This window comes from Vipera ursinii (assembly GCF_947247035.1).
Source record: "Vipera ursinii genome assembly, chromosome: 1".
Lineage (NCBI taxonomy): Eukaryota > Metazoa > Chordata > Lepidosauria > Squamata > Viperidae > Vipera > Vipera ursinii.
The window spans coordinates 342,683,771-342,699,098 of NC_139512.1; the positions used below are offsets into that span (position 1 = coordinate 342,683,771).

The window sequence follows — 15,328 nt, forward strand, 5'->3', positions numbered from 1 at the left end:
AGAAAAGGCTAATCTAGCAGAAAATGAAATTATTATTATATTTTTATTTCATCTTTCACATCTATCCATCCTAATTCCTACCAGCCTAACTAGTCTTTGGTGTCTGAAAAGTCAGTCTTTCCTCCTGTGCTCCTTTTATCGATTAATTTGAGCCTGCTAAAATTCAAAGTAAAACATAACATAGTTTAAATAATTGTTTGTATTTTTATCATAAAATAGTCGAGTGGAAACCAAACTGTAGGAAAAGAGGCATTGATTTCACTGCACATCCAGTTCCCGTGCTGGCAATTTATTTGTTTTTAATTCTGCAGAGTTGTAAAGGACAACAGTATCAGTTAATTCAGCCCTCAGTGTTAATTAACATTGACACTGATCCAAGCAAACAGTTCTTCTGGAGCTGATGCATTAATTAACTTGAGGACATCATTGCTACTGAATATTTTTCATATCTTTTGTTTTGTCCACTTATACAGCAAGTTTATAAAATAGAAAGCAATGGATTAAGTCTGTAAGAGAAGAATGCTGAATGGACATGTTAATAGATAGTTCCTAGTTTTTCTTAGCTTTGGCTACCATATCTGGCTGCAAAAATCTGACCATTGCAAGAAAGCAAAGTGGTATCTAAAATTATAACCATTCTTGCCATCTGGTGATTGTATTTTTGCAGCCTGTATCTATTAGCCATACATTATTTATGCTGAAATTTCCAGGTACAGTTGTAAATCCTCTAAGTGTCTGTAGAAAAGCACCTTGTAAAAAGAAAGTTAGCACTACATGTATTTAACATACTTCTTTGCCTGCTAATTGTCTTTCTGTTTGCAAAGAATTTCTAGCATCAGGGAGATTTCACAAGTGCTCTTCCATTTGCAATCCAAAATGGTACATGCTATTTTATCATCTCTTATGGCTCAGTGTTTCTCAATCTCAGCCATTTTAAGATGTGTAGACTTCATCTGAGTTGCTGAGGTTGAGAAATACTGTTCTATGGATAAAAGGTGGCAGATACAGTGGTTGTTAAAGACAGCCCAGATTCAAATCTAATAAAGCTCATTGAATAATCCAGGATAAGTAACCTACCTCATAATTCAGCCCCCTCACAGTGTCATTTTGCAATGAACATGGATAGTTATATGTTACTTTGAATAAAATCTGAATAGAAATGTGATTATTTTATTATATTTGTTTGTTTATTACATTTTATGCCACACATCTCCTCTATGACTCTGTATTTGAGCTAAGATTGGGCCAACCAGCAAAACAATTGTTGTGCTCTTGAAAAGAGAGTGAGAGCTTCTGAAGTGAAAAACAAAGTTTTGGAAATAAGTAGACAATTTTCTACCTGTTTTCTGCATTTCATTTCATTTCATTTCATTATAGAATAGAATAGAATAGAATAGAATAGAATAGAATAGAATAGAATAGAATAGAATAGAATAGAATAGAATAGAATAGAATAGAACAGAACAGAACCTTGGAGGTCTTCTAGTCCAGTCCCCTGCTCAAGCAGGAGAACTATACCATTTCAGACCATTCCAGTCTCTTCTTAAAAACCTCCAGTGATGGAGCATTCACAGCTTGCGGAGGCAGGTTGTTCCACCAGTTAATTGTCCCCTGTTAGGAAGTTTCTCCTTAATTCCAATTTGCTTCTCTCTTTGATCAGTTTCCAACCATTATTTCTTGTCCTGCCCTCTGGTGCTTTGGAAAATAGTTTGACCCCCTCTTGTGGCAGCCCCTGAAATACTGGAATACTTCTTTATTGTTATCCAAGGATTGTCAGGAACCATTCAGCACAGATTTTATACCTGTTCTCTTATCAGCGTTGAGTTGGTAATAGATTTTATACCTGACTAGATGGAAAGGAGGTACTATATTAAAAATCACTTTTGATACAGGATCAAAAGTTGGAGCTAGGATTCTGGTTTTATGCTACCTTTCTGCTGCTTGCTTATCTACTCCAACTCTGTTGCTGTCTTTAATACACACAAATAGTGCTCTTACTTTCCATCAAGATGTCTGCACAATCCAGCAGAAATTCCCCTCACCCAAGCAGCTGTCAAATACTCTTTCTGTAGCAGAATTTCCTGTTTGCACCTCCTTAAGGTCAATTTTTTCTATGAAAGGCTCACACTTCATAATTAGACATAATGTGGTTTGCTTATTTCTAGTTTAGGAATAGGTGTGAATTCAGTGACCTGCTCCAAATCTTTCTGCAGCTGGGCTGTTGTATTGTGGGGAAATGGTGCGTTTTGCATTAAAAGTTATCTAAAACATTCGCTTTCTATAAGGTCAGCATGTTCATAAATATTTACATTTTCCATCTAGGTAGAAAATGGCGCTGAATATATCCTTGAAACGATAGATTCGTTGCAGAAACATTCCTGGGTGGCGGATATACAAGACTGCATAGATCCTGGGTAAGACGTCATGGTGACCTGATATTGAGCAAACTTAACAAGTGTTGCTAGAATAGCTCTGTGTGGAAAAGAGAATATTACAGCGATCAGCAATAGCCTGCTTTCCAAGGACTTATCAAGTTATCTTCTGTATTACTAACATTTATCTGGATTTTAAGAACTACGTCAGAGCCATTGCTCTTAGTTTATTACCTTGGAAGATCTGGCAAGTGAGTGCCAATTCATCAAAAAAAAGACTGAGTCTTGTTTGTGCATTGCTGTCACTGTTGATGGATTTATTCAGTTCAATAGACTTTTCTAACTCCTTCTTTGTAAACTTTTCTCCCAGATTGAAAAAACCCCTTACTTTTGGTGATGGTTGAATATTTAGGAAACAATCCCTTTGATAACTGTTTTAAATGGGTGTTATTTTGCATTATGCTGGGAATATTTAAATATTTATTCTCTTTTGTAAAGCTCTTTTTGGAAAGGTAAATGTGCAGAACCAGAGTAGAAACCTTTTTTTTTGGCTATTTAGGCACATTTTAAAATATTGAGAGTGCAATGGGTATGATCAAAAATGGCTTTCAGAAAGGACCTACTTATTTGAAGAAGGAACACTGGTGGGTGTAGCAATCACAAAATGCTCATTTATGAGAAAGCAAACTTATTGAGGTATCTTCTCAGGACTCTTATTAGCTCCCATTATGCTTTTTGCCATTGCCATATTATTTTTGACTTTTTCTCCGGGCAGGTGGATAGCTTTTGAAACAAAGCTCTAGGGCCAGGGGTGTCAAACTCAATTTCACTGAGGGCCGCATCAGCATTGTGGTTGCCCTCAGGGGGCCGGGTGGGTATGGCCAGGGTGGGCGTGGCCTACTGGGTGGGCATGGCTAGAGTGCGTATGGCCTACTGGGTGGGCGTGGCCAGCTCTACATCGTTCGCATCAAGGGTGCCTATGGGGGCCTGGGCAGGAGTGGGACATATCTGAGGGTCTCTGGCAGAAGGAGGGTCTCTGGGCCAGGGCCAAGGTAGTGGGGCCCGTTCCCTCAATGTTTCCAGGATGGCTTCGCGGGCCGCATAAAACCACTTCACGGGCCGGATCCGGCCCCCGGGCCTTGTGTTTGACATGTCTGCTCTAGGCTAAGGCTAGCTAGAATTTTTGATTTGTCAGATTTTTATGAGGTTCAGAAACTTCCTTGAAATATGGACAGCCTCAGGGAAAGGGCGGTATATAAATTCAATAAAATAAAAATAAATTTGTCTGAAATTCTATAGGGTTTCCTGCCTGAACAGGGGGTTGGACTAGATGACCTCCAAGGTCCCTTCCAACATCATCATCATCATCATCACCATCATCATCATCACCATTATTATTATTATTATTATTATTATTATTATTATTATTATTATTATTATTATTATATAAACAATGACACTTGGCTTGGCCACTTGGCCAGCTACCCATTTAACTTTGAAAAAATTAAATAGACCCATTTATTTAAAAAAAAATTGAATCCAAAAATACAAGGATTACCGCAGCAAAATTTGTATTTTGCAAGTAGAATACTACTTATTGCTTCCTTCAACTATGTAAAGTTGGGGTGATTGGCTTTTGGTAAGCTCCTGCCTTTTGCAAATTCTACAGTTCTGGACTAGTTAGGTATACTAGGGCTACTGTATCTCTATCATCTCCATTTCAAAGCCGAAGAGCCAGCGCTTCGAGGACATCTCCGTGGTCATGTGGCCGGCATGACTAGACGCCAAAGGCGCATGAAACGCTGTTACCTTCCCACCGTAGTGGTCCCTATTTTTCTACTTGCATTTTTACGTGCTTTCGAACTGCTAGGTTGGCAGAAGCTGGGACGAGTAACAGGCACTCAGGTCGGAAGGCGTCCAATATGCTGCTGGGGAAGAGCAGAGGGCTAGTACTAGTAGTGCCAGAAAGAATGAAGCGACTGGGCCAAAGCCGAAAGGACGCTCAGCTGTGGATATGTCTGGTGGTGAAAGGAAAGTCCGATGCTGTAAAGATTTTTTCTCCATAGGAACCTGGAATGTAAGATGCATGAATCAAGGAAAGCTGGACATGGTCAAACAAGAGATGACAAGACTGAACATCGACATCTTAGGTATCAGCGAACTAAAATGGACAGCAATGGGTGAATTTAATTCAGATGACCATCAGGTATACTACTGCGGGCAAGAATCCCTCAGAAGAAATGGAGTAGCCTTCATAGTCAATAAAAGAGTAGGAAAAGCAATACTGGGATACAATCCTCAAAATGACAGAATGATCTCAGTTCGAATCCAAGGCAAACCATTCAATATCACAGTAGTCCAAGTGTATGCCCCAACCACTGGTGCTGAAGAGGATGAAATTGACCGGTTCTATGAAGCCCTACAACACCTTATAGAACTAACACCAAAAAATGATGCCCTTATCATCATGGGGGATTAGAATGCTAAAGAAGGAAGCCAAAAGATAACTGGAATAACAGGCAAGTTTGGCCTTGGAGTACAAAATGAAGCAGGGCACAGGCTGATAGAATTTTGTCAAGAGAATACGATGGTCATAGCAAACACTCCAACAACCCAAGAGACGGCTCTACACATGGACATCCCCAGACGGTCAACACAGAAATCAGATTGACTATATACTCTGCAGCCAAAGATGAAGCAGCTCTATACAGTCAGTAAAAACAACACCAGGAGTTGACTGTGGCTTAGACCAGGAGCTTCTCATTGCAAAGTTTAGGCTTAAACTGAAGAAAGTAGGGAAAAGCACTAGGCCAGTCAGGTATGAATTAAATCATATCCCTGTTGAATATACAGTAGAGGTGACAAATAGATTTAAGGAATTAGATCTGATAGACAGAGTGCCTGAAGAACTATGGACAGAGGTTTGCAACATTGTACAACAGGTAGCAACCAAAATCATCCCAAAGAAAAAGAAATGCAAGAAAGCAAAATGGCTGTCTGAGGAAGCTTTGCCAATAGCTGAGGAAAGGAGGGAAACGAAAGGCAAGGGAGAAAAAAAAATATGCCCAATTGAATGCAGAATTCCGGAGAATAGCTAGAAGAGATAAGAATGCCTTCTTAAATGAAAAGTGCAAAGAAATAGGAGAAAACAATAGAATAGGGAGGGCCAGAGATCTTTTCAAAAAAATTGGAGAGATGAAGGGAACGTTTAATGCAAAAATGGGCATGATAAAGGACCAAAATGGCAGGGACCTAACAGAGGCAGAAGAGATTAAGAAGAGGTGGCAAAATTACACAGAAGAACTATACAAGAATGAGCTTAACGTCCCTGACAATCACAATGAGGTGGTCACTGACCTCGAGCCAGACATCCTAGAATGTGAAGTGAAGTGGGCCTTAGAAAAGCTGAGCAACAACAAAGCTAGTGGAGGTGACAGTATTCCAGCTGAGCTATTCAAAATCTTAAAAGACGACGCAGTAAAAGTGCTACACTCAATTTGCCAGCAAATTTGGAAAACTCAACAGTGGCCACAGGATTGGAAAAGATCAGTTTACATTCCAATTCCAAAGAAAGGCAGTGCCAAATAATGTTCAAACTATCGCACCATTTCACTCATTTCTCATGCTAGTAAAGTTATGCTTAAAATCCTACAAGCTAGACTCCAGCAGTATGTGGATCGAGAACTACCAGAAGTACAGGCAGGATTTCAAAGAGGCAGAGGAACTAGAGATCAAATTGCCAACATATGCTGGATCATGGAGAAAGCTAGAATTCCAGAAAAACATCTACTTCTGCTTCATTGACTATGCTAAAGCCTTTGATTGTGTGGATCATAACAAACTGTGGCAAGTTCTTAAAGAGATGGGCGTACCAGGGGCGCCCACAGAGAGGGCCTCCTCAGGGTGCCACCGGTCAGAGAATGTCGGCTGGTGGCCCCCAGGGGGAGGGCCTCCTCTGTGGGCGCCCCGGCTTTATGGAATCAGCTGCCGGTTGAGCTCCGGATGGCACCTGACCTTCGCTCCTTCCGACGCGGTGGAAGCCGGCCTGGCCTGATGGGGGATGTGCTGGGGTTTTTATTGGGGATTTTTATATTATTCTACTGTTTTTAGCTCGGGCTCTTATTTAATTCTTTTTTAATTTTTGTATTCTGTATTTTTATGTGCCCTGTTCACCGCCCTGAGTCCTTCAGGAGAAGGGCGGTATACAAATATAATAATAAATAAATAAATAAATCTTATTTCTCTCTTGAGAAACCTATATGTGAGCCAAGAAGCAACAGTGAGAACTGGACACGGAACCACTGATTGCTTCAAAATTGGGAAAGGAGTCCGGCAAGGCTGTATACTGTCGCCCTGCCTATTTAACTTATATGCAAAGCACATCATGAGAAAGGCAGGGCTAGATGAATCAAAAGTTGGAATTAAGATTGCCGAAAGAAACATCAACAACCTAAGATATGCAGATGATACCACTCTAATGGCAGAAAGTGAAGAGGAACTAAAGAGCTTCTTGTTGTGAGTGAAGGAGAGTGCAAAACTTGGGTTGAAACTTAACATTAAGCAAACCAAGATCATGGCATCCGGCCCTCTCAATTCCTGGCAAATAGATGGGGAAGAAATGGAGGTAGTGACAGATTTTATTTTCCTGGGCTCCAAGATTACTGCAGATGGGGACTGTAGCCAAGAAATTAAAAGACGCTTGCTCCTGGGGAGGAAAGCCATGGCAAATCTAGACAGTACACTAAGAAGCAGAGACATCACCCTGTCAACAAAAGTGCGTATAGTCAAGGCTGTGGTCTTCCCAGTTGCAATGTATGGCAGTGAAAGTTGGACCATAAGAAAGGCTGAGCGCCAAAGAATTGAGGCCTTTGAACTCTGGTGCTGGAGAAGACTCCTGCGAGTCCCTTGGACTGCAAGGCGATCAAACCAGTGAGTCCTAGAGGAGATCGACACCGACTGCTCTTTAGAAGGCCAGATCCTGAAGCTAAAACTCAAATACTTTGGCCACCTAATGAGAAGGAAGGACTGACTGGAGAAGAGCCTAATGCTGGGAAAGATTGAGGGCAATAGAAGAAGGGGATGACAGACAATGAGGTGGCTGGATGGAGTCACTGAAGCAGTAGGCGTGAGCTTAAATGCACTCCAGAAGATGGTAGAGGACAGGAAGCCCTGGAGGAACGTTGTCCATAGGGCCGCGATGGGTCGGACACGACTTCACAGCTAACAACAAATACCGGAAAAGGAAACACACTGATAGTATATTTTTCCTTCTGTCTGCACCCATTGGGAGTTTTCTTTGTCACAGTTACGCTATCTTTTAAAATGTACCTGCATGCTATAGTATTCCTTAGTTTGCTCTCTCAGAGTTAGTGGGGAATTGTGGCACTGGTTTTCAGTAGTTATTGTCAGAGGAGACTGCAGGAAAAGTTAAAATGCAGTAAATTTCAGGGGGCCATCCTTGACGTAAAAGCTTTTTTTTTTCCTGGAGCCATGTGATTGAATATTCTGAGAGAATGACAAACTTATTCCAATTTGGCAGGAGTGTTATTAGCCATCATAGTAAGGATTAGAAGTTCAGTGTCCTGGGTTGCCAACTGTTAGGGTCAGAGTATAGGATAAAACCTCTGTACTTATGACTACGTGTGACCTATTTCTCCCAACTCTCCCAAAGGGGAGAAGAGTGCTTCGATATTTTAACTTTTTGTAAGAGTCAGCAAGGGAAGTAAAAAAGTGACAAACACCTTTTTAATTGCTCTGCTGCCTTCTTTTTTATGTGCTCAGGTCTCCCCACAGACGGGTTAAGCTATAACTCCTCCTGCCATTATAACCATCACCATATATATGAACCAAGATAATATTCCTCCAGATTTGGGAAGGGTTAGCCTTCCCTCTCACAGTCCTGATTTATGGGGTGAAAGTGAGTTAGTGAACGACTAAGTAGAGAGTGGAGAGTTTTCCCATATGCAGCTCTGAACACATGTAGCAGCACTCAAAAGGTTCTGGCCCTTTAGTAAGATTACAAAATACATGTTTTATGGGAATCCTCTCCAGTTGGTGAATGATAACTTTGCACCCCCTCCTCTGCTTTACCCTTCCTTCCAGTGTTCAGCACACAGCTGCAGAAACTCACTGGTGCAGCACCATCCACTGTCCAAACGCCCACTCTTCTCTTCTTTCCAGGGACAGTGGGGATGACATTGAACTTTCGTCCTGTACTCAAGGAGCTTGCCTGCCGAGCAGAGTGTCATCTTGTAGCTGTGAGTTCCTGGCTGATGGTAATAAGATTTTTTTTAAAGGGTGGTCTTAAAAATTGGTTCAGACCTCTGTTATTCTGTTTAAACACTGCTTTTGTTTAAAGTTTAATTTTCAGATACCTAAATTCATATACCTGAATTTTGCCAGTCTCCAACTGGAGGCATTAATTTTTATTGTAGCAGAACACAAGTGATATGAAAGAGCCTGGGGCATTCACGAACTTTTCTTTTGTCTTATGATCCCTGGTTCAACAGGTATCTCAAGGATCTGAAAGAATACCTTGAAAAAAATGTAGTGAAGGAAATGATGATTTGAAGCAATTGGCAGCCTTGAGTCTATAAGTCCACTGTCATAGGAAAATGTGGTTTGGAAAAATAGCGTCCGTTTTTTAAAAAAGAAAATAAAATTATCTTCCAGATGTGACCCGGTGCCAGGATAGGTGTGCTGGCTCAGCTGCCTCAGATAGCATATCAAATGCTACCACAATTGTAACAGCACCACATGGTAGGATCTCTTCAGGGGAATATAGAGCACATGTGCCATTAGAGAATTTCCTGCAGACACTGGAGTCTCCAGCCAACAGGAGTCACGCAGCAGGTATAGTAGTTCTGTTCCTCAGATGATCTGGAGCTTATGTTTTTCATAGTTTAGAAAAGATCAGCTGTACATTCTCCCATCCAAAAAGTATGTTTCTGCTTCTTTGTAGATATATTGATAACAATGTGTACGTTACACAGTACTGAATCATGCATGTCATCAATTAACAATTTTGCTAAAGTTATGTTTTGTTATTAATGCCCATTATTTTCTCAAATTCTTAGCAATTTCAATGTTGTTCCAATTATGTATGACAAATAGATTAGGAGCAGCTTGAAATCCTGAAGTGGCTGCTAAGTGACAGTAGGTTGTAATAATGACCTAGATAGGCAAATAGTCTAGAATGGCATATCCATAAGAGTAGGACAGGCTTATTTAAACCTTCAAGTCCAACCTCAGCTTTGTAGTAAAGAAATATTGTTGTTGTTAGTTGCGAAGTCGTGTCCGACCCATCGTGACCCTATGGACAATGTTCCTCCAGGCCTTCCTGTCCTCTACCATCTTCTGGAGTGCATTTAAGCTCACGCCTAAAGAAATATAAAATGAAATAAAAACATATTGACAAATTGGCTTTTGTAATGAGTAAAGTTGGTAATGTAGACTACGATTCTCAGGCTAGAGAGAAACTTTGCAACATAGACTAGGTGCCTATCGAGGCTATCAAGAGAACAGCCAAGAAGTTAGGAGGAAAAAAGTCAAGTGTGTAAATCGTGGAGTGTAAATCCTTATGTAGCTTATATAGTTAAATACCTGGAATTTAACTTCATACCAGCATGAAGCCTGACAACTGTGTAGCGTCCATATGATGATAACCTGCGAAGAGAATTTCATCATCATCTCAGGCACAGTTGAACTTCTCATATTTGCTAGAAAGTTTATTTGAATATTATTTTTGTCTTCTGTTATATTATTTATCTTACCCAATTTTGTCATTTTCAAATTTGATAAGCATTCTCTCCATCTTTTCATTCTAGTCATTAATAAAAATGTTGAAGAGTACAAACTGCAGAAGTGAATTTTGTGGCACTCTATTGGGTCAGTTTGATGAAACTTTGTAGTTTTTGAACTGGCTGCAAAAATATCTTATAGACATACAATCCATTCCATATTGAACTGAATATCATTGTCAGGTGCCTTCCTGAAATCAAGGTTTTGTCCATAGCATTCCTGTAGGAGATATTAAGCAAGTATATTAAGCAAATATAAGATACAGATAACTTAATAACTTGTTTTTCATAAGTCCATGCTGTCTTCTTTAAGCACCTCTTTGTTTCTACAGGTGCTCAGAATTTAATTCTTTATTATAGGTAGTCCTCAACCTACGACCACAATTGAGCCCAAAATTTCTGTTGCTAAGTGAGACATTTGTTAAGCAAGTTTTGCCCCATTTTATGACATTTCTTGTCACAGTTGTTAAGTGAATCAGTGCAATTAAATTAGTACCACGGTTGTTAAGTGAATCTGGCTTCCCTCTTGACTTGTCAAAAGGTTGCAAAAGGTGATCAGATGACCGTGGGACACTACAGTCATCATAAACATGAGTCAATTGCCAGGTATCTGTATTTTGATCACGATAGGGATGCTGCAACAGTCGTGTGAAAAATGGTCATGTCACTTTTTTCAGTGATGTTATAACTTTGATCACTAAATGAACTGTTGTAAGTCAAGGACTACCTGTATTTGGTCTAGTGCAGGGGTCGGCAACCTCGGCTCTTTTATGACTCGTGGACTTCAACTCCCAGAATTCCTGAGCCAGCTATGCTGGCTCAGGAATTCTGGGAGTTGAAGTCCACGAGTCATAAAAGAGCCGAGGTTGCCGACCCCTGGTCTAGTGCTTCCCTAGGTTTCTGAGGGCTCTGTAGTTTCCTGGATTCTTTTTTTCCCCCTCTCTTTTTAATTATAGAAAATTTGCCCTTCTCTATTCATTTGGCATTTCACTCATTCTCCATAATTTTTCAGAGAGAATGTGCAAAGGTTTATCCGTCTCAGTTTTTGATCCTGCTCCTCACAATTTTTCATAACCGTAGGCTGTAGAAAGCTGAGCTCCAATACAAGTTTAGTAGTTTCATCTTTCTAATCTATTTGCAGTTTTTTTTAGCACTGGGAATTAGAATACTGTTTGCTTTTAAATAACTCTGTTCTTCAATTGCTGCATCAACAAAAATTAGCCCTCCCAGGTACACTAGAAAGGAAACAGGATTAGATGATCTAATTCTGCTTTATTGTAAATCTACGTTATCAGAATCTTGCAAATCACTGCTACTTTTAACTGCTTGATCCATCAGGACAGGCCCTTCCTAAATTTCATTCTTTGATTGTTAAGCCACTGGGGGCTCCTGCATCAATTGTCTGATGGTTTTCTAGGCAGCATCTCTTCCGCTCATTCCCCAAGGTCATCCACACATTCCATTGCAACAAATGATCTACGTTAAATCATTTTGACTTCCTGTGCTATGAGTTTAGTCTCATCTTGTTTATTTCCCATATGGTAACAGTGTATGTAGACCCTGAAAGTGATTACATTTATAAGCCAATGCAATGCTTCTTGAGATTTTTCACTAAATGGGCTAATAGGGAATATTCTCACTTCTTTTTACAGTGCCAGAATCATTATCCAAGTTCCTTATTTCAGGAGTTTTATCTTCAATCCCCACAAGAATCAGTTTAAATCCCTCCTAATCAAGTTTAATGTGCTTTGGCCAACACCATCTGCCCAGCCGTCATGAGGCATAACCATCTCCTGCCAGTAGTTTTTTGTTCAGAAAACTCACGAGTCAAGTTACAGGAGAAGATAATTGTCAGTGGAATTGATAAGACTTAAAAGATAATTCTATAATAGTTAATCTCTGGTTCTGACAGACAGTTCCTTCTTTGAGTTATAAAATCAGTCAGCATATTTGTTCCATGTAGTTGTAAGTTACCAAGTACAAAGACTTTTCTCAGTGTCTTCTTGCAAGCTAGTTACACAGATACACTGAACATCAATAGCATCACCTTTTCTGTATTGAAGACTCCAAACCTGTTTGTTTTCTGCAAAGACCTCCCAAGTTATTTATGGTGCATAATATCTTCTATGTATTTTGAATTATTACTCCCATTTTGCTGCTTTGTTCAGTTTTGCTTTATAAAGGGATGTTTCCTCTGTCAATTCTTATTGTAATAAATTTTTATCCTTTCTTATGAGCTGAAGTGTTGCCATTACCTGCTGCAATCCCTGCCCTTTTTATTTCTGCACAGCTGCAAGTTTATACTTGCTGCATATGTATAACACATTGTTTTTAGGCACACATTTCAGGCATGAAGGTCATAATTGTGAAGTGTGTCCATTCTCTTCATTTCTGTTTTTTAAAAGTCTACAGGTAGAAAGATGTAGGAGATGACCAGGCTGAGCCCGAGGGAGGGGTCAAACACGTCATCAGTGTCGAGTCCCTTCGTGTCCACAAGAGATCTAAGTCCAGCCCACCTTGCAATTCCTTTGACTCTTATCTATTACCAATTTACTTTGACTGTTAGTAGTTCAGATTCTTGCAGTGAGCATGAGCTTGCAATAAACTTTTATGTGCATTTTAAATGGCCTGGAGTTCCTGATTTTCTTGTGCTTGACAAAAGACCTTTATTTCCTCTTGCTCCAGGCCCAGGTTAGTTGAATACCTACTGAGCACTTAGAAGAAAAATATGTTAGGAAAATCCCTATTAAGCTCCCCGGCCAAATTCCTGCTAGCTTTCTGTTTGTTCATTATTTAAAAATGAGCTGCCTTATATTCTTGCAGCAGCAGCAGCAGCCTCCACTTGTTGAGTGACTTGCGGGAAGCATTCACACAGTCATCCACCATGAGTATCAACAGTTCTCTGAACATACCTTTGCCATTACCAATTATGCAGGAGATAATCTTTTCATTCCACACAGTGGAACACACATACCCTAAGAAAGCAGTTCTTTTTTATCTCTTTCCCCCTTTCCTCCTGCTGAATTCCACAACCAAGCTCTTCCAGATATATAGTGCACTGATTTATACTCCAGAGTTGTTATGTGTACCCCTAAATAATTTGATCTGCAAAGTAGTAAAGTATGCACTCTCTTTGCTGAAAGAGCATTCAGGTATAAACATATATTGGTCTTCGTAAGTGGGAAAATCTACAATAATTTCTCCTGCATCCTCTACTCGTACTCCCTCCAGACAGCACTGCAATGGATGTAATGCTGTGTTGAATGTCAGGCATTCAGGTTTTGTATTTTATCATTCCTGTTTCCTTACTGTGACAGGAGATGAAAATGAGCTGGAAGCAGAAATCAATCTCTTGGAGTTTCCTTGGTTCCATGGGACATTATCGCGGGTTAAAGCAGCCCAGCTAGTACTCTTTGGTGGAGTCAAAAGCCATGGCTTATTTGTCATTCGGCAGAGTGAAACACGGCCTGGTGAATATGTGCTGACCTTTAACTTCCAGGGAAAAGCCAAGGCAAGTGATCTTTATTTATGAATGGATAATTCATATTTTCTTCTAGTAATTAAAGTGAAACCACAAGAAATATGGGGGCATGTTTCCCTTAGTTTTTAAACTACCTTGAAAATTAAACCATCTGTTCAAAGGGCTTTAGTGGAACATGGCAGCAAGCTTGAATACAGTTATAAAATAAGAAGGAAAAAAACCTTAGACACTACCAACTACTTTGACCTGGGTGCAATGTTCCCTGATTGCCAATTGAAAGAAAATTGGCAAGATACTAAGCTCACATATCACGGTTTGTTTGATTTTAGCTTAAGATACTCTATAAACCCAGCCAAAAGTTTAATCTGGGAACCAGGTATGTGTGGTTTATTCATTTCTACAGGAAAGGGGGGGATGTTAGGAAAGACAGAATTTGGCTTAAAGCACAGTGGAGTTTGTGTTTGTGCTCTGGCAACAACTCTTTGTGATTGTATATTTGTGCGTGCACAAAACATATAGTGCTGGATTTTTGTATCCATATGCCAGAAATATGAGATAAGTAGATCAACACAGACAGAGCGTTCTCTTGTTCTTTTCTTTTGCTGCCATCTGGAATTTTTAAAAATGTTTTAAAATAGCAGCCCTTTATACATTTGGTGTCTCTTCTTTGATTGGTGCTTGTAAACAGATTCATTCTTCTAATCCAGCATATTGGATATATATCTGCCAATCTTATGCTTCCTGTGAAACCTTTTATTTCTCCCAGCTAAAACTGGAAACAAGCTGTTGTCATGCTATAAAAAATTACTTTCAGCTTATAATTATCATTGCCCCCTCTGTAACTACCTGAGTCACAACTCTGAGTGCACCGCACAGAGAGATGCAACAGATAGCCACATTATTCTGTTCACATCTCTGGACTGGAAGGCGCTGACACAACCGGGTACAATACAAAGAAGCAAAAGACATTATCTTTACCTGTTGCACTTGCCTATAGGAGCTAATTGGAAGAAAGTAAACAGTATTACTTCTTATCTGCAGTTGGTGCAGATACATACATTATACAAACAGTAGTGCCTCCAGATCCTCCTCTAATGCCCATCAAAATCCAAGTATAGAATAAAGAATATCTGCCTTAGCAATACTTGTAAAAAAGATACTGGACTAGTAGATGATGATAAACTGAATACAAGTCAATAGTATGCAGGGTGGATTTGATTTAAATCAAGTCGATTTAAATCACTCGTAAAAAGACTTGATTTAAATCAACTCGATTTTAATCATAATTTTTAAAGAGCAACTGCCATCTCTGACCCGCCGTTGACTTACCGACAGTCCCATTCACTTTAATGGGACGGCTGGTGATGCGGCAGTGACACAACAAGGTGAGGGACATGGCGGGGCAGCAGGTGAATGGATGCCCACTAACAGGTGCTGCCATGATGGATCTGAAATGACAGGTGCTCTTTAAATGTAAGGACTCATTCTGGCTGGTAGTTAGAATCTTTAATATTATTTGCAAACAAAATGAAGGTTTCCTATTTAGAATAATAAACTGTCAGGTTAATAAAACAGCGATATCAGAACCGATTTTACGTTAATAGGTTAATCACACATAGTTGGAGAACTACTCAAATTATTTAATTAAAACACAGCCTGGTACATTGCATTTCTCT

At 39.8% G+C, this 15,328-nt stretch overlaps 1 protein-coding gene across 1 annotated transcript in view; it reads left to right on the forward strand.

The window, feature by feature from the left end:
* The window catches only part of SH2B2 (SH2B adaptor protein 2), a 71,343-nt gene that overhangs the window by 48,524 nt on the left and 7,491 nt on the right, over window positions 1-15,328 (forward strand). The window contains exons 5-8 of the mRNA XM_083350662.1: window positions 2,323-2,414; window positions 8,553-8,647; window positions 9,045-9,224; window positions 13,489-13,682. Of these exons, the coding sequence (XP_083206788.1) occupies window positions 2,323-2,414; window positions 8,553-8,647; window positions 9,045-9,224; window positions 13,489-13,682 (561 nt within the window). The remainder of the gene's footprint in view (window positions 1-2,322; window positions 2,415-8,552; window positions 8,648-9,044; window positions 9,225-13,488; window positions 13,683-15,328) is intronic.